Here is a 20,196-nt window from a genome sequence, read left to right as displayed (position 1 = left end):
CAATATGGACATATCCAGAGGTAGGAAAGTGATAGCAGAACGCCTGGGTCTTTTGCATGAGGATCGAGGCAAAGCTCCAGTCAAAGAATGCTTGGGCATGATGAATGAACCCCGAGCAACTCATCGAGTTGGGGGTCGCACTCGCCCTTCCAACAAATCAGAGCCTTCCTATAATGGGAAAGCTCCTATAACTGACCGCCTCGGACTATGAGCAATTGTCCAAGAGCCCGTTGAGGTCTCACGCTCACGAAAGCGTGACCCAAAACGTGCGACTCTTGAGAACACCGACAAGACGACGAATCCTCAGAAGGAAACATGTTCGTCAGATGACGACGTTACACCTGAAGAGTCATGCCAGCACATGATACGTTGCTCCGGCAATCATGCCGATGAGTTGTACTATCGGGCTGGGGGTACGAACAAATCTCGAAAGAAAGGTACCCGAGAAACGGACTCTCATTGTCCGTGTACTAAAATTATCAGGGCAGTATTATCAGCGTGTAGCTGCCCCAAGACCGCTCCACAGATGGTCTCGGTATTTGAAAGGATCTCCCCCAGAACGCCCAGGACCAAGCCAATGCGTTTCTGTAGAAAAAGTCCAACTGCGCAAGATGACGAACTTCCAGAAGTCACAGTTAATATGGTTGGTAAGGGGAAGTCAACGCGAAACTTCAATCCTCGTCATCTTTCGGACATATCCCAACGTATAACTCGGTTACGGTCGGGAACCGTTAGACAAAGGGACTATCAGAGGATGAATCAAGGATTATCCTCGGATGATGAAGTATCAGATGCTAACTCTGCAGTCGCTTCTGACAAAACGGTATCCAGCCTAGGTCAATCCCGTGAAGTGTTGATGATTAGCACAGAAGAGGTCACTAAAATGGTTGAGGATGCCTTGGACAAACAAAAAGAGAACTTCAAGTTCAAAATGGAAATGGCCATGATGCGAATGAGGGAAGAGCATGATCAACAAATTCGGGTTCTGTCCAATCAAGTCAGAGTTGAATCCAGCCGTCGCACCCAGAACGTCGCGATTGACAGCGATCCAGAAGTGGACGAAATCATCATGGCCAACGCACCTCCCAAAAATACTGGGTGTGGTTCAAATGCACCCCCTACAGATAACAATACTGGGGGTGGTCCCACCAAAGATGACAATGCTGGGGGTGGCCCCGTTATTCCTCTCAGGAATCGTCCAAGATCTGATACAGACAAGGACGATAAAATAAAGGACCTCGAGAGCAAAATTAACGCTCTAATGTCTGCTCAAGAGGTAAAAAAGACCGGCATTCCGTGTCCTTACCCGAAAGAGTGGGATTCGATCCCGTATCCGGCGAAGTTCAACCTGATCAACTTCACACCGTTTGACGGGAAGGGCTCGCCCACTCAGCATCTAATCTACTTTAAGTCCCATTTGGGCACGATTTCTGGCAACGAGCCCTTGATGGTGTGGTCATTCGTTGGTACCCTTCGCGGGCCTGCTTTCGATTGGTATCACCGTCTCAAGCCCGGAAGCATCAATAGCTGGGAGGACCTAGAGAGCATGTTCCTCACTCATTTCTTTAATGATGACGCCGAAGTGTCGATCAAGACACTCTTCGATGAGAAACAAAAAGCGGAGAATCAGTGGATACCTTCATCAAACGCTTCCGCAATCAGGCAATGAACTGCAAGGATCCCGTCACGGAGGAATTCGTCTTGCAAACCTATCATAACAACTTGTCCATTAACATCTTGGATGTTATGGGAGTAGAGCCGCTCAATACCTAGAAAAAGTTGAAGGTGCGCGGAGAGCAGGCCGAACGCTTTCTCAGAAGGAGGAAGGTCGAAAGAAGCCAACCGATGGCAAACCCTCTGAATCCGAGTCTCATTTCCCATGATGAAGGGAAGGCACCTACAACAGTTGTTGACATTAATCAGACGTCGCAACAGCAGCCCCGAAGACAGCAGAAGACTTCGGATTCGAGGCTCCAAAAAGAGTACTCATTCAAGGACGAAAACGTTCCAGCCATCTTTGAGACCTTTCTTGAAAACAACAAGATCAAGCTGTCACCTATCACAAATCAGAAGGAAACTAATAATATCTCGGATCTAAAGTACTATGCGTATCACAGGAGGATCCTTCATTCCACCAAGGATTGCTTTACGGTTGAAGCCGGCGTTATATCGCTCAATTAAGTCGAATGAACACTCCGAAGAGTATACGAGTATAAACTACTTCTCAATCCTCCAACCGGTATAAGAGGTTAAATTGCTTCCTGATACTCCAATAGGTATATGAGTCTAAACTGTTTCCTACCGCTAACGGGAAGTTACTGGAGAATTTTACACGTAATATTCTTAAGGATAACCCGATCATGCAATCGAATGCAATGATAAACCCAGTTTCGCGAAGAAGCTGGGGGTGGATGATTCATGTAACGGGAAGTTCCTAGAAGAATACTATATGTAATTTTCTTAGGGATAACCCGATCATTAAAAACAAAGTAATAAACACTAAACCCCCACTGTGATTTCCGAACACTCTTTTGCTGAGACGAGATTCGATCGCTTCGTTGGATCAATCTTTCCTCACAAAACTTCTATTGGTGTTTGATGACTCACAGTCTTCCACCACAAAATCCCCCACCGATCAGACTAATTGACGGTGGGACCACCAAAAATTCCTTTCGGTTGAATCCACTCAAACTTCTAATGTGTTTGTGCACTCAACATTCCTATTGTTAAGTCCAGACATAGTACTTGGAATTTTAATATCCTAATCATTGATGATTATTAAACCCCTCCGTGTTAAGTATTTGTCACTTAACATCAGGAACCCCCTCTGAGTGATTTGTACAAGTTAACACTCCTATTGTGATTTGTACTCCTACTCCCACCGTCTACCTGGTCAAACCTTCCTACAGTTAGGACCACAACTAAAATCCCCTTTCGATTCCTCCAATGAACGAGAGGCCCACAAATCGAGTGATCAAGCCTTCCTACAGTTAGGATCGTCTCAAACTTCTGCTTGGTCAAACCTTCCTACAGTTAGGGCCAAAACCACAATTCACTCTCGATAAACGAGGAATTCACCTTTAGTTCAGTAATCAAACCTTCCGACGGTTAGGATTATACGAATCTTTCGATTCTCGGAGTGGAGATCCCACTCCTAGTTTCACTCTTCAGATTCTCAAGGTAGAGATCCCACTTTGAGTTTCCTCTGCACTGGAGATAGAATATAAAATTCTTCCTCTTCGGTTTCGGGAGATAGAATATAAAATCCTTCCTCTCCTATTTTGGGTTCGTCTTTGCCCCAAGAGAAGACACCAGCCTTCAACTCCAAAATTCGTGTGTCATACGCACGGGGAATTTTATCCCGAATCCTAAGTAGGGATAAGTCAACGCCTAACACGCATTGCCGGTTTAGTCTTTCACCGATTGAAAAAGACACCAGAATTCCAATCTGGGGAATTTTATCCTGAATCCTAAGAAGGGATAAGTCAACGCCTAATACGCATTGCCGGTTAGTCCTTAACCGTAAAAAGGATAAAAGCCCACATATTCAACATTATAGCAGGTTGTTATTAATAACACCATAATCCGTGCCTCACACGCACGAGGAAATTTATCCCGAATCCTAAGAAGGGATAAGTCAACGCCTAATACGCGTTGCCGGTTAGTCCTTAACCGTAAAAAGGACAAAAGCCCACATATTTAATATTGTGGCAGGTTGTTATTAATAACGCCAAAATTCGTGCTTCACACGCACGGGGGATTTTATCCCGGAGCCTAAGCAAGGATAAGCCAACGCCTAATACGCGTTGCCGGTTTAGTCTTTTACCGATTGAAGAAGACACCAGAATCCGAGTCTGGGGACTTTTATCCTGAATCCTAAGTAAGGATAAGTCAGCGCCTAACACGCGTTGCCGGGTAGCCTGTTCCCGCAATAATGGCGAAGTCTACGTATTCAAAATCGTAGCATCAAGTCTAAGGGAGTTCATTCCTTTAGCACAACGTCACATTCGGAACGGATGTAAACAATCCGCTTGCTAGCCCGACTCAAACGGTAGTCGGTAAAGGCACATCAATTCCGTTGATGGCTGAAGATTTGCCAAAAAATCCTAAGTCTACGTCTAACACACGTTGCCGGGTAGTCTATTCCCTGAGAAAGACGAAGTCTACGTATTCGATGTCGTAGCACTAAAAGAGTTAACTCTTTTAGCACAACGTTATGTGCAGAACGGATCTAAACAATCTGCATACTAGCCCGACTCAAACGGTGATCGGTAAAGGCTCATCAAACCCGTTGATGGCTGAGAATTTGCCAAAAATTCTATAAATGTGAGTCATTGACGCACCAGCTCCATAGTTGGTCTCGTGACTTGAGCATCCAACAACTTCAGGATAAGATCTATACATGCAGATGAATCAGCTTTAATAGTTAGTCCTGCAGCTCCGACATTTGGGATCACCGTGCTCCAATACCTTAAGAGTTTAAACTGTGTATGCTCCAAAAAACGTACGAGTATAAACTGTGTCAACGTCAAGTGATCCGAAACCTTAGGTCAACACCGGTCAACGCGTAACCCTAGGTCAACGTCAGTCAACGCCAGTCAACGCGTTGCGACTAAAAGTTAACGCCAGGTGATCCGAAACCCTAGGTCAACGCCGGTCAGCGTCTAACCCTAGGTCAACACCAGTCAACGCGTTGCGACCAAAAGTCAACGAACAGCGATCTGAAACCCTGAGTCAGCACGATGCGATGGAGATAGTCAGTTCTAAGTCAACTCAATGACACGAGTCAAACTCAACTCATCAGCTTTAGACTCGAAACTCCGACGACGGCCAGACGATAAACGCAGCGCCGGAAGGACTTTAGCTATTCGTCAAAGCATCGAATAGACTGAAAATCGAAGGAGCCAAGAGTCGAAGCTAACTACAGGTCCTTTACACCGATCGAAGGCTGGACCAATCACATCCAAACTATTCCAGCCTCTTCTATAAAAGAAACGAGTCTGGAACGCTTTGGAGGGGGTATCTGTAGGCATCGAAAATTGCCTATAGGTCTCCACGAACAGCTCAGCTCTAAGGAAAGACGATGAACGTCACTATCCGGTTCACAAAAGCTTGATTGATGTCGGTAAACGTTTGAAGTGAATCGACGAACTACGTGAAGTAACGGAATTTCAGAATAACAAAGACACGAACTGATCGGGAACCTCGTATCGTTCACAAACGGCGAAATACCCTTCGTGTCTTATTTATTCCATAGATGATCTAATCATTTGAGCTTATAGAACTCCTCGTCGGCTTTCCAACGCACTTTGAATCGCTCAAATCCGAGTTCGTATGAAGAAGTTACGGCGGAAACGGACAAATGTACAAAACGGGACGTCTCAGCCTGAGTTGAGACACCCCGAGGTGTCTCGGCACAAACGAGACACCCCAAGGTGTCTCGGCCTCGCTGAGACGCCCTGGGGTGTCTCCAGCCCCAAAAATCCGCCGTTGTGCGGTTTTAACCGCCCGGACCTCCTTGATGCCTATAAATACAGCCCCTGGAGCCTCTTTTTTTTGAGATCTGGAATTCTCGAGTGTTGGCGAAGCCCTGCCGGATTGAAGATCAAAAGTGCATGAATTTCAGAGAGGAGGAGGAGTAGAGATCCGATCAAGTTCTTCGGCATAAAGAAGAAGAGCTCGTCAGATCTACAGTTCCCCGGATCCGTTCCTTAAGATTATCCCGTTGCGATAATCTTAAGAAGAGCAATTATCTCACCGTTGCCGAGATAAGCGCTATGGTTTCTTGATTCCTTCGCGAATCAATGAAGCTCAGCCCGATTTTTTAGCAATCAGATCTGATCGGCGGTGGTCCACGGATAAACCCCAGCACAGGCAAAGATCCCACGCAAGCAGAAGACCGATAAACGATCTCTGCATTTGTTTGATAAAGTTGTAAACTTTTTTTTATTTTCATTGTGTAAGGAGATCTTATAAAAAGATCGACTTTTTATTTTATTCGAGTTTATTGTAACGACTAAAGTTGTAATAGATTCGATAGCAATGAAAACAACAACTTTCGACGCAAACAGCCACCAAAATAGGCCCAACTCTACGTTTTAAGTCTAAAACGCAGAGTTCGGGACCTGAACGCTATTTTTTAAGTTTTGACTCGTTCAAAGCACGAACTGAACAGTTTCAAAATTATTTTCCCATGATTTGGGGAGCTATTTAAGGGGGCGGTTACACCTCATTCAGCACCACTTAGGAGCGAATTAAGGGGGCAGTTACACCCCTTAACCCCCTATAAATAGGGATAAACTCACCTGAATTCGGGGCTTTTTGGATCTTGTAGTATCTTGGAGATCTAGAGATCGGCTTCTGTGGATCATCTTCAAGCTTCTTATAGCAGATCATCTTCGAGCTTCCTACAGCAACAAAGTTCTTAGATCATTCCCTTGGCTTACAAACCGATTTCGGTTAAACTAACTCATTCATAGAGTTTCAAACTCGTTCAGAGTTATCAACTCATCAAGAGTTCTTTCAAACTTGCTTTCCAATTTCTCCACAGTGTCAAATCGTTAGGAGAAGATATCATTCTAGTGAATCAAGATGTTCGGATCATCAACAGAGAGTAAATTCGATGCGAGCATTCAAAGGAGGCACTCCATCGCCACCATGAAGAACCCAGAATTAAACAAAGGAGAGAATTCAGATCAATTCTCCTCTTTTGTAATAGAAAATCCAAATTATAATTAAGATTGAGAGAATACAAATCAAATATATTTCTTTCAATTTTTCTTTTTACTACAAATTTTCCACCAAACAAAGATTTTCACAATGGATCTCAAATTTTATTACAGTCACTTTGATCTTCCTCGGGCTTTCATGTTGTCAGCGCCAGAGAGATTTGAGGCCGTGTACCATCATGGTGGTGATAGGGCTCTAATCTCCGGCCGCCTCTCCACCCTTTCCTGCATCAAGTCTGGGAGGCTCTGGGGTGTCCACTATTCAGATCATGTTGAACTCCATTGCTATGTTGGTGGAGTTTATGGTGATTTGCTATCAGGTCGGCATAAACCCAAGTATACGCCTACTCAACCATCTCGTCAATGTTAAGACAACGAAGAAAGAGGGCCATTATTATTTCCAAAGTCTGGACAGCTTCAAGTTTGTCTCGAGTACTCCTGACTCGAACAAAGATTGGAATGATAAGTTCATGTGGGTCTTTGAAATTGACCCCATCTTGTCCTATCCGACTTGGCCTGAGATCAAGAAGAACATGCTAAAGTCGAGTCTACTTTTGGCTAAGGAGAGGCAAAATATCAACAAGATTTGGGCCTATGCTGGGTCACAAGAGATTAGTAATCTCTTCAAGTTGGTCGTCAGTCAAGTAGTCGACATATCTAGACTTTCACAGACTGAAGTATATACCACCCTAGCGGCCATCTTGGCTCTTCCATTGAAAGAGTCAGAAGGAGCAAATTCAGCTTAGATGAATCAGAGCTCAACTAAAAGACCCCAAAATGGTTAAGGGATAAGTTGGCTCCTGCAGAGGTGAAGATGGTTGCGACTAATGCTGCTGAGTTTACAGATCAGTTGGTGGGACCAAGTGCCACCACTCATGCTGAGAAATAGGGGAAGAGGAGGAAGAGGTTGAAGGCGAGTGGTCGAGATCTCCATGGGAGTGTTGAACCAGCTTAGGCTAACTTGGGGTAAGTAACAGAGGCAGGCACTTTTGTCCTCCCGTCGTTTGAACCCCCAGAGGTCACTATTCTCATCGAGGCATCCCCTATTCGGCTTGTAGGGGGAGAAGTGGCAAAGCCTATTAAGTCTGAAGTTTAGGCGGATGAAGAGACAGCCCAACTTCCTCTTCTTGAATTAGCCCCTAGGCTCGGCAAGGAGCTAGCTGAGGTATCGACCAATGCCAAAGTGGAATCGGCCCAGCTTTCAGCTGCTGAGGAGTCGGCAATGGCCAAAGCGACTCTGGCCTCAGGGGGTAGCTCCGAGTGGCATTTCCTCCATTGTATCAAAGAGCTCAAACCCCACGCATGGGGGGAGCTATGGGAGATGCTAATAAGCACGTCAAAAGGAAGACCCTTAGTATGATGGGAAGCCATCTGCTGACTATAGGTTTGCTCCTAAGCGGCAGCTAAATAAGAAGAACTCGATTTTGGAGTCCCCAGTGGTTCAAGCCCAAGCTTTGGAGTAGTCCACACTTCGGAGTAGTTCTCACTTCCTCGGGATGATGAAATTCTCTCAGGGATGCTTAGTGTGGTTCTTCATCATGCTCTCAAGTGCTATTTGCTTCGGGGAGCCTTGATTGAGCAGGAGTTGTTCTCCTTGATCGAATATGCACAAAGCTTCCCTGGCAAACTTTAAGAGGCATTAGAGGCCGAGAGAGTGAGCTGGGAAGAGGCCGAGAAGAAGATTAAAGTCATGGTCATCGGGCTGGAAAAACATGGAAATGAAGTGATAGCAAGTGGTAGCGGGAATTGGAGACTCGGCAGCAAATAATTGAGGGGCTTGGGACACATCACAGTAAGTAATTAGCCATGATTACTAAGCTCAAGGATGAAGTTAGCCATTTACAGTATGAGATCCTTGAGCAAGATGACCAAACAAAAAATTTGAGTGAGGAGGTCGAGGCAGATGTAGGCTGTCTAAAAATTACTGTAGGTAGTTGTTCCTCACAAAACACTGGTTAGCAACCTTTCTAATTCTCTACTCTATATAATTGTGAAGATGGAGAAGAAAGATAGTGGGTTTCAGAATCTTTATTTCTTCAAGCCTCTCTTGCCTAGTTTCTCGAAAAGACTGGTGTTTCCTACCGCTTTTGTCAAGCATATTATGAAAGATAAATTCAAAACAAAAAAATGCAGACGAATGTTACAATTTGACAACTTTCACAAAAACCAATGAAAATTACAATTTGATAATTTTCGCAACAGTAACCCATGAGAGTTATAAATTGACGATTCACGTTACAACATACGAGAGTTATAAATTGACGACTCTCATGTTTTCAAGAGCCAAATTCAAGGATTACAAGATGACGATCCTTATAATGCTATAACAAAAGAGATCATAAATTGATGATCTCTTCAAGCCAAAATACGAGGGTCGTCCCCACGTTTTAACCTCAAAACGTAGAGCTCACCCTCGCGTTTCAAATGCTAAACATGGGGCTCACCCCCGCGTTCCAAGCTCCAAACGTGGAGCTCACAACTTTGTTTCATAGGTTAAACATGAGGGTCATCTCCTGAACGCGAATCTCGCGTTTGACCAATTCAAACATGTTTTAAATGGTTCTAAAACCATTTTCACGTAATGAGGGCATTAAACCCCTATTATGGAGTGATTCAAGGGGTTAGTTACACCCCTTTAACCCTATAAATAGCTGGGTTTATAGCTGAAACAAGAGAAGATCCTTTGGAGCTTGAGTTAACTTGGTTAGAGCTTGATTAAGGCTTATTTTAGAGCTTTTTGCCTTGTGTTTAAACCATTTTCGGTTGAAGAACTTTGAGATTAGCTCTAGGCTTATTTCAGTTTAAAAGGATTGAATTCCTCTCTAAAATTAACTCTTTTACAGAGTTCTTAAACTCATTTAGAGTTTTAAACTTACCTCACAAGTTCTTCTCGACTTCAAGTCAAGAGGAATAAACGAACATTCCACGAAGCGTAGTGTTCGGATCGTCAACGGGATACAAGAATCAAACTCTCATCGCCATCAAGAAGAACTCAATTTTAAATAAAGGGAAGGATCTTCGTTGATTCTTCTCGCTTTTGTAAATCAGAAAATCGATAAAGAAGAATTATAATTTCTTTTTCTAAGTCAGTTAGAGGGAGGTTACAATGAGAGATTGTATTTATTCTTTTCCTAAATCAGTGAGGGAGATTAATATAAAATTCATTTCTTAATTTTCTTGCAATATTTTCTTGCAAACAAAAGATGACGACTCCACTGGGGACTGACTTTTTCACTGATGAAGAAGTGATGGCGCAATCCGACACTAAGCTCACTGGAACAACGATTGAAACTCTAACTGTTAAGTTTGACCAAGTTAAGTGCGAGGAGCTTCGTTCCTCCGGATCTCTTAGCCCTAAGGCTATGCGCAAGATTCACAAAGTCTCCAAAGAAGCTAGGATTACTCTTACCGATGATTCGCCAAATGAGTGCCTCTCCTTGGAATCAGGCGGTTCATACAGTCCTTCTGCAGATGAAAAGGACTTAGCTCCAACTGAACTCGTCAATCGAGTTGAAAACTCTATACTCGTGCCCAAATAATGGATATCAGGTCACAAGAGGCCCATTGCTACGATTAACTTGATTCACTACAGATGGTGGCATCACTACAAAAGCCTTAAAACAGGTGAGGAAGAATGCTGCTCGACGAAAGAGAAGATCCCTACGACGAGCACAACTCCGACAAAGCCAATTAACCAACCAACACGAACCTCGCGTTTGTGAGCCTCAACACGACCCTGAGCTTCGCGTGTCTACTCTAGAACACGAGCTTCGTGTTTATGTGTCCAAGCATGAGCCTCGCGAAAGCCAGGCTGAAAGCGACCCTCAATGGCGCATTTCAAAACCAAAACGCGGACCTTAGGACCGAGATACTCAACCAAAATGCGACCCTCGCGTTTCCACTATCAAACGCGACCCTCGCGTTTCTAATACTAAATGTGATGTGATACGTCGCGTTCAAAGAGATCAATATGGATTCAAGATCCATGTTCACCAGGAGCTAGTCCCGTCAAATCATAGATAGGAGGTTCCAATTCAAACATCATGTTCAGTGAGTAACTCTTCTCGAGTTCCCGTAACAGACTTAAGAGAACTCATACCGAGAGAACGACCGGTGCAACAAGTCGCTCATTCATGTCAATATTCAAGAACTAAAATGAGAAGATTCATAATACACTGAGAATTTATTATAGTTACAATTAGCATCAGATAAACGTATTAATCATATTTGTGTATGCTTGTTTAATTGTTCAATTATTGTCATATAGGATGCTTCTTAAGTGCCTTATACATTAATATATTATAAAAAGTCCATTTACATTCTTAATCTTTATGTGTTTGTAACTATTTAGGGTCATTCTTTTGAAAGAATATTCTTTTTGTGGTAGCATAACTTGATTTTATAGTGAGAATTTTGAAAGAAAATATATTCACGTAGTATAACGCTGGTATAGAAGGAATATCAATTTTATCATTAACGAACCAAAATATTAAGCAACCAATAAAAAATTATTTTTTATTTAAATAATATTCTTATCGGTGCCAAATGTACAAGGTTATCAGACGGATGGCGTATTAATTAAAAAGTCATATTTTAAGCCTCTAAACTTTACCATTTCTCCAAAAGACAAAAAATTAAAATCAACATGGTTTTATCCATATATAGAGACATTCAAAATATTTTAATATATTTTATGATAGTGGTAAACTATTTTATAATCTAGCTATAATAAAAAAAAAACAAATAAAAAAACTACAAATAATTAACCACATGCAACGCACTAGCATCCCACCTAGCATATTAACGAAGATAGCCCTAAAAAAAGATTTCATTTGATCGCTGAATATTTGAAATCATCCGATGCAAGTTTCAAGATCATGAAAATCTTCAACATTATAGTTTATTTAACTAAAACAATTAGGCCCCGTTTGGCAAAGGGTTAAAGAAGATGGATTAAGGAGAATGATTAACATAGTTAGCTCATTCGTTAATCTGAAGGACTAAATTATTAGCCCGTTATAAAAGTTTTATTTTAACCTTTATGATCATTTGTAGTGTTTGGGAATAACAAGGATTTTGACTATTTTCTTTATAATTAGAAGGGTTAACTCTTAATCCTTCGAAATAGGAATATTAGTAAACCCCTTATTTTGAGAGGGTTAACTTATTTTAATCTCTCTAGAGGGGTTAGCTTAACTCTTCTATATTTTTTATGTTTGGCAAATTATGAAGAGTTAACTCACTTTAATCATTGTATAGATTGTTTGTGTTTGACGGATTAAGAAGAGATTAATTAAGTCTCCTTAACCCCTCGCTTAACCCTTTGTCAAACGGTACCTTAGGGGTTAGAACAAAAACAGCTGAGCTATTCCCTCACCAAACGTAACGAAAACTGCTGATCTATTTCCTCACCAAATTTAGTGGGTCTCTCTTATAATGCGCATATTTTTGAAGTTACACCATGGAGTCTTCTAATGATTGGTCGGTTTAGTTAGAGTTTGGTTTAGGTTTTCTTGGTCTCATCAGAATCAGAGCACTACAGTGTCAAGGACCACGGTCAACCCTCAACATCTAGCTCACCTTACACTTGTCCTGTCTCTCCTCCCTAGGTTTCGGGCTGCCACCACTTTATTCTATCAAGATTTGATCTTTATGTTCTGGAAGTATAAGTGATCACCTTTGGATAGCTAAGGTCATAAGAAAATTAGTGCAAGCATCTTCCATATGTCTTCAACTTGTAGTAGTAAAAATGAGGGTTTGTTAAAAATATCAATGAAAATGATAGGGGCACACTCCTAACCATAACTTTAAAAACACACTTTCTTTGTTACAATGCACCGGATCCCACATGAAATTTTAAAATTTTAAAATCTCATGTAGGGTCACGTGTACTGTAGCAAAAAAGAGTGTATGTGATTGAAGTTGTGGTTGGGGGTTTGCCCACACTGCCACTCAAATATCAATGCCTAGTTAAATACTTTTCCGGGTAAAAAGTTGGCCCCAGTGATGCCCTTGCATAGTCAGCACGTGCCAATAGGGATGTGGAACCTGTCGAAAATGTTGTGCAAAGCCTAGTGCTATGATCTTTGTGTCTTAGATGCTTGTTATTCGTTTTAAATCTAATATCATACGCCTCTTGATTTGCATTTATTTACATATCACTCACCGGTATTATAATATATTTTGAAAAACTCTCGATATGATCTATAAAATGAAGTACTGTGCATATACTCAAATATGAGAATCATCGATGGCAAAAAGTCACGAGACATTTTGGTCATTGACGAGTAATAGTACTCATTGATGAGGGTTGACTCATGCACTCATTCACGAGTGGCTACCAAAATTCTAATTTCTGATCTAATTTGAATTTAATCTTAGTCGTTCATTGCTATGAGTTAAATAGATTTTTTTCTCACAATTTTCTTTAGTGATTAACTACTTATTTGAGTGAGAGAGAGAGAGAGGATTTCAACTTTGGTGATTAATTTGGCTCGGGCTTCTCAGCAAGCATACTCGATGTTGTTCTTCATCATCTAATCTGTAACTTTAGAAATTGTTGCTCTTAGATCTCAGTTTCATCATTGTTTTTCTAGAGTTTCATCTCAATCATTAGGAGAACGATTTGTTTAACAAAAGAGTTGTAATATTTTTCTGTATTGCGCTTAATTGATAATTATTATATTATTCTAGACTTGTTTTTATGGCATACTCAACTAGTGTGAATTGAGGGTTTATAGCGTATTCAAGCCGGAAATAATTGTGGGAATGGTCACTAGCTAGGGCTAAAGTTGTGAGAAAAGCTTAGGTTAAATGACTAGTTTGGGAAAAAAACTAGGATTTTAGTCTTTTAATTAAGTTATGGAATCGGTTTTGTAATTTAGTAAAACTTTCATCTAGTGAGGAAGACCCTTATGCGAGGAAGAAGAGCGGAATGCTAGGATTTATCGAACTCCGCTATAAAAGTAGTTTGTGTTACTGACTGTGATTAATCCTGATTGTTTTCTGAGTTTATTGCTTTGCTTATTATTTATTATTATTATTTATATTTCGTTGCGTATTATGTAATATTATGTAATAATGTAGAAACCAAATAGCAATCCTATTCACACCCATCTAAGCTTGCTTCTAGAGCCCAACAACCTTAACATTCATGATTTGTTTTATTAGATTTAATATGTGTAATTTGTATGGTTCTTAAAATATTTTAAATCACGGGTGTACTTTTTGATAATCCTTTGACTATTAAAATAACGGGCATATCAAAAGGGTTGAGAGAGTAGTTAACGAACCCACTCTAAAAATTAGGCAAAAGAGGGGAGCATCCATTAGTTAATTACATATCCTCCTCCTGGCTTACATATCTTATTTGTATTTTCAAATAATATCTCCTGACTCGTTGAATATAATCGAATTCTGCAATTTCAACATTTAAAAATGTTACGAGGTTTGATGCCAAGAGAGCATCGCCTCGTTCAAAGGTCGAAAAAGAGCAGAATAAAAAAGTGCGCTAGGGAGCCTATCCTATTTCAAGAAAATACTATTTCTTTTTATCGAGGTTTGTGCAATTTATTTATCAATTGAGAGAATTGCCGCAGCTTGCGATTCAGGTCAACCGTGGTCGTCCGCACGTCAACCATCACAGCAGGACACCACGTCCATCCGAAACAGCGGGCGGGGTGGCCCGCCCACCTCCTAGCGCTTCGCCTCGGAGATCCGGCGCGTGCCGCCGTTCGGCCCCCTCGGCGCCGCCCCACGCTCTCCACCGAAAACCCCGAATTGCCCTCCGCCATCCCCGATTACCCCCAGCACGTACGAAATTCAAAGCTAACAGTAACAGTTAGGTCAAGGGCAGTTCGCGTCATTTACTCTATATCTCCAGCATATGCCGCAACCAGCAAAAATCCCTTCCGAAAATACCGCCATCGCCTCCCTTTATACAGAGCGCTTCTCCCCCGTTTTTCAAACAGAGGCCTTCAGCTTCGAACCCCCCCCCCCCCCCCCACCAAAAAACCGCCAAAGCCCTCCACTCAAGATCACAACTTTTTCGAAGCCCGCTCCAAAAATGTCAGTCATCACAACCCGGATCCTCAAAAAACCCGGCCCGTCGAATCTCGGACCGGTGCCCGATCGAGGAGGTAGGCCTCGTCGTCCCCGAGACCGACGACCCGAACCTCCCGCTCCTCACATTCAGGGCCTGGTTCCTCGGGCTGACATCGTGCTCCGTCCTGATATTTCTCAACACGTTCTTCAAGCTATCGCACCCAGCCGCTGACGATATCGGCGATCTGATGCAGATCGCGGTGCTGCCCATTGGCAGGTTCATGCCTCAGCGCTGCCGGATAAGGAGGTCCAGGGTTCTTGGGGGCTGGGGGTTTAATTTGAATCCAGGCCCGTTTAATATAAAGGAGCATGTGATTATCACGATATTTGCTAATTGTGGGGTCTCGACTGGGGGAGGAGATGCCTATTCGATTGGGGCGATTACGGTGATGAAGGCTTATTATAAGCAGGGTTTGGGGTTTCTTTGTGCTCTCATCATTGTTCTTACTACTCAGGTATGCTCGAGTTTTTTTTTTTTTTTTTTTGGTGTTAGTTTTTTTTTTTTTTTTTTTGGTGTTTTTTTTTTAAGATTTCATTGTGTGGATGTGCATGTAAGCTAATCCCGATACTGTTTGTGTTTTGATTCTTCTTTCTTTTAAAATTTCTTAAAAATAAAGAAAAGAATTTCCTTCAATTATTGGGTTAGTTCTTTGTCTTTGTGGAATGGACAGGAGAAAGTGACTGGCATTGACGTTTCAACTAGTCAACCGAAATTTTCCTCTTGGGGTTTCTTTATGCTCATCATTGAGCTCTTTTTATTTGTTTTTCGTTTTTTTTTTAAGTTTTGTTGTTGGATTTGCATGTGGGAGCACCTGCTTTTATTTTTATTTTAACTCGGCAAGGAAGAGTTGATCCTGTGCTTGTGCGTGTTTTGGTTATTTTTTGTTTTTCTGGGGGGAAAAGGAACAGAAAAAAGTTTTTTCTTTGATTTAATGCGTTATTGGTTTTTCTTTGGCTTTACTGAAGTGACAAGAAAATGACTTAATTATTAGTCAACCTTGCTTCCTTCCTGTCTATTTCTCCTTTTTTAGTACCGTGAAAGTTACGAGGTTCAAAAGCTATTTATGATAGATTTTCCAGCTTGATTTATCTTGTTTTTATTTTCACATGGTGTTAATTCTTCGGGATATAAACCTCAACAATTGTGTTTTAGGTGTCTAATTAATTTTATGGTGGTGCTACAGGGACCCAAAAACATAGGACGTTATATGAGACATGTGAGATGTCGGTCATATAGCGTCCCATGTTTTTTTGATCCCTGTAACACCACCCATATGGTGTTAATCTTTATTTGTATTTTAATTCAGTTAACTTTTCGGGATATATAAAATTTTACTATTAAATTGATGCAAAACATACTATCTGAGCTGTTTGATTTTTTCCCTACGTATTGTACGTATCTCTTTAAAAAATAAAAATAAAAATAAATAAAAAATAGAATTAAAAAAAGAAGTATCTTTGAGATGCTCAACTTTTGATGTGGATACAGGCTGTACTGTCCCATTATCTGCTTATGGGCTTCAAATCGTCGTCTTCTTCTTCTTCTTCTTCGCATCGGTTCTTTCAAAGGATAGATCAAATGACTCATTAACTTCACTTTTGAGCTTTTGGTACTAATCTTCATACTACTATCATTTTAAATAATCATTGAGAAGAGTCAAATTTCTTGTGGGTAACACTAAAAGTCTATTTAATTCAACTTTCTGCGTCTTAGCAAAGTAACAGTTGGTTTCATCGCTGAACTGACGGTCACCAGCACATTTGCTGCAGTTCGTGTACCAGACTTTAATGTATATTTGGAAGTAACACTTTAGTTGAGTAAGAAAATAGTCCTAATTAACAACTAGGTGTAAAAGTAGGATCAGAACTTTATTAATTCCTACTAGTTTTCCGATTTTGCAATAAATCAAGCCGGGATATTTTGGTCATATCGATCTGATGAAATTACCAGAGGATAAATGCGTGGTTATATTTAATTAGTTTCTCTTTAGTTTTTTTTTTTCCTCCATGAAAACATGTTAAGTGATTAGGTTATTAATCTACAGGTAATTGGTTATGGATGGGCTGGGGTGCTAAGAAGATTCCTTGTAGATCCCGTTGAAATGTGGTGGCCTGCTAACCTTGCTCAGGTTTCTCTCTTCAGGTCTGTTTAATTTCTTACTTCATTTTCTCACAATTTCATTCACTGTTCCTATGCTTCATACTGCAAAGCTTATTATGTCATCTACTTTCAAAGTTTGCCTAATTGCACGTAGACCCCCTCTAGTACTGCTGTTTTGCACTTCTACGCCTGCAGTTTCATTGTTGCCAATAGAACGCCTAGATTAATATTGTCCTAGGTTGAAATTAGCGAGTCGATCTGATGCTAAAAGGGTAAGCAAAAGTTAATCGAACAGGTCTATCTGGAACAATGGAACTACAGGGGTAGTAAGTTCAAAACAATGATACTAAAGGAGGTCTATGCGCAACTATCCCTTGAAAAAACTATTGATCATTATCAATCAATTCTCTGAACTGTTTGGTTCTTCGTTGCAGGGCTCTCCATGAGAAAGATGTGAACTCCAAAGGCCCAAGCAGGATGAAATTCTTCATGATTTTCTTCATCGGCAGCTTCCTCTACTACGCGTTTCCTGGTTACCTCTTCCCAATCCTCACATTCTTTTCATGGGTCTGTTGGGCCTGGCCTCACAGCATCACAGCCCAACAGATTGGTTCAGGCTACCACGGCCTCGGCATTGGCGCCTTCACCCTTGATTGGGCCGGAATCTCCGCTTACCATGGAAGCCCATTAGTTGCCCCTTGGTTCTCCATCCTCAACATAGCAGCTGGTTTCATCATGTTCGTCTACATTATAGTTCCAATCTGCTACTGGAAGTATAATACTTTTGATGCCAGAAAGTTCCCCATGTTCTCGAATCAGCTGTTCACCTCGAAAGGAACGAAGTATAATACAACGGCGGTTTTGACGCCACAGTTTGAGCTGAATGAAGCTGCTTATAATAGCTATGGGAAGCTTTACCTTAGTCCTTTATTCGCATTGTCGATAGGGTCAGGGTTTGCTAGGTTCACTGCAACTCTCACCCATGTCTTCCTATTTCATGGAAGGTAAGTTAATTATTGGTACATATTGTGGTATGTTCACGAAACTAGCCTTTACTAATAAAGTCTATTCACTGTGCAGTGATATATGGAGGCAGAGCAGGGCAGCAGCAAACTCAATAAAGGAAGATATTCACGCAAAACTTATGAAGAAATACAAGCAAGTTCCAGAATGGTGGTTCTTGATTTTATTAGTAGGCAGCATTTTCTTATCGCTGATCATGTCGTTCATCTGGAAAGAGCAGGTTCAGCTTCCTTGGTGGGGGTTGATCTTTGCGTTTGGATTGGCTTTTGTTGTTACTCTCCCTATTGGAGTTATTCAGGCTACGACAAATCAGGTGATCCAAATTGAACAATTCTTTCAGAATTTAGATAAACTGGTGAAATTGTGTTTTAGTATTGATATCCCTTTGTTGGCTTCATGTAGCAACCTGGATATGATATTATTGCTCAGTTTATGATTGGTTATGTGCTTCCTGGAAAGCCAATCGCTAATCTTCTTTTCAAGATTTACGGGCGAATTAGCACGGTCCATGCTCTTTCCTTTCTATCTGATCTTAAATTGGGTCATTACATGAAGATCCCACCAAGATCATGTAACACTGCTCAGGGAAATCTCCCCCCCCCCCCCCCCCGGATGTCTCATCACTATTGAAATCTCATATGAATATTTCGTGAGATACATCTGTGTCAAATATGTTATCTTATACACGTATTCAGAAGTTGAATTATGCAATTCTGAAGAATAAATTTCTGCTGAAGCTGTGGCTTTGAATTTGTTAGTAAATGAAGATTATGAGCTTGATAAATCTACAAAATCATATACATTGAACCTCACTCCTTTGTATTAAATTTCCATGAATGTAAAGGAATAATTGTATTGAACAGAAAACCAAAAGGGTTAATTGCGGATAGACCTCTCGTAGTATCGGTTACCCATCAATCTGAAGGAACATAATACCGCAATAACCCAAATCAAAATTGTTATGGTATTTGAATGCAAAGCCAACACTATGGGAGTACCAATACTAACACTAGGAAATTAGTGTTTATTTAGAGGAAAATACCTTTACTTTTGGAGAGTGAGCAATATATTCATGATTGCTATCAATGTCTAATTTCTAAACATTTTCCTCCTCTATCATATGGCTTGTAGGACCTTTCGCTATATCATAGTTTATTGGATCAAGCAACATATCTATGATAACTATCGAAATCTAATTTGTTGATTTCTTTCCTGCTCGATTATAAAGCTTGTAGGAACACTGGTGGCTGGAATCCTAAACCTAGCAGTAGCCTGGTGGATGCTAGAAAACATCGAAAACATCTGCGATGACTCTCTCCCTGATAGCAGTCCATGGACCTGCCCCAAATACCGAGTCACCTTTGACGCCTCTGTCATATGGGGCCTAATCGGTCCAAGCCGCCTCTTTGGGCATGGTGGCCTGTACCGAAACCTCGTCTGGCTCTTCCTCATTGGCGCAGTCCTCCCTGTCCCAATCTGGATTCTAAGCAAAATCTACCCCGAAAAGAAATGGATCCCATTGATCAACATACCTGTTATCTCCTATGGGTTCGCAGGGATGCCACCCGCGACGCCAACAAACATAGCAAGCTGGCTTATAACGGGAACGATATTCAACTATTTCGTGTTCAGGTATAAGAAAGCTTGGTGGCAGAAGTACAACTACGTGTTGTCTGCAGCCTTGGATGCAGGGACTGCGTTTATGGGGGTGTTGCTGTTCTTCGCTTTCCAGAATCAGCATATAAGCCTGCATTGGTGGGGAACGGATGTGGATCGATGCCCGTTGGCGACGTGCCCGACTGAGCCTGGAATTGTGGTTAAGGGGTGTCCAGTTTTCTAGTTGTAGCTGGGCTTTACACATTTATGTACTAGATGGTAGTAAATAAGTCTTTGTTTTGTGTAGATTTTTTGAGGGGGGGGGGGGGGGGGTGGAGGGTAGGGCTTGTGATAATTATTTGTGTTTGAGTAGGCCGTAGGGAGAAACTTGGCTTACTGAGCGCATGTTTTGAGGATTATCGACGTCGAGGAGAAGTTAAAGAGGTTTATGATTTTAATTGGCGGCATATGTAAATTTCCCTAGTTGTCTTCTTGGTATTTCAATAATATCTATATTATGGAGCTTTCTGGCATATATGAAGTTCTCGATATTTCCCGCAATGGTTTTCTTCTTGGTTTTGTATGTTTGATTTATATTGACTCTGAATTCTCGCGAACTGCGTGTTTGATCTATTTTGGTTCTTC

The 20,196-nt window shown here is 41.4% G+C and overlaps 1 protein-coding gene across 1 annotated transcript in view; it reads left to right on the top strand.

Moving 5' to 3' along the window:
- The window catches only part of LOC109821344 (oligopeptide transporter 3), a 37,277-nt gene extending 17,399 nt beyond the window's left edge, over positions 1-19,878 (top strand). The window contains exons 4-9 of the mRNA XM_020387533.1: positions 14,699-15,286; positions 16,877-16,974; positions 17,367-17,936; positions 18,013-18,268; positions 18,358-18,540; positions 19,184-19,878. Coding sequence (XP_020243122.1) covers positions 14,699-15,286; positions 16,877-16,974; positions 17,367-17,936; positions 18,013-18,268; positions 18,358-18,540; positions 19,184-19,795 — 2,307 coding nt within the window. The 3' untranslated portion in view covers positions 19,796-19,878. The remainder of the gene's footprint in view (positions 1-14,698; positions 15,287-16,876; positions 16,975-17,366; positions 17,937-18,012; positions 18,269-18,357; positions 18,541-19,183) is intronic.

Source organism: Asparagus officinalis, chromosome 8 (assembly GCF_001876935.1).
Source record: "Asparagus officinalis chromosome 8, Aspof.V1, whole genome shotgun sequence".
NCBI lineage: Eukaryota > Viridiplantae > Streptophyta > Magnoliopsida > Asparagales > Asparagaceae > Asparagus > Asparagus officinalis.
The sequence above is the reverse complement of the archived record's forward strand: the minus strand, read 5'-3'. Positions and strand labels throughout refer to the sequence as shown.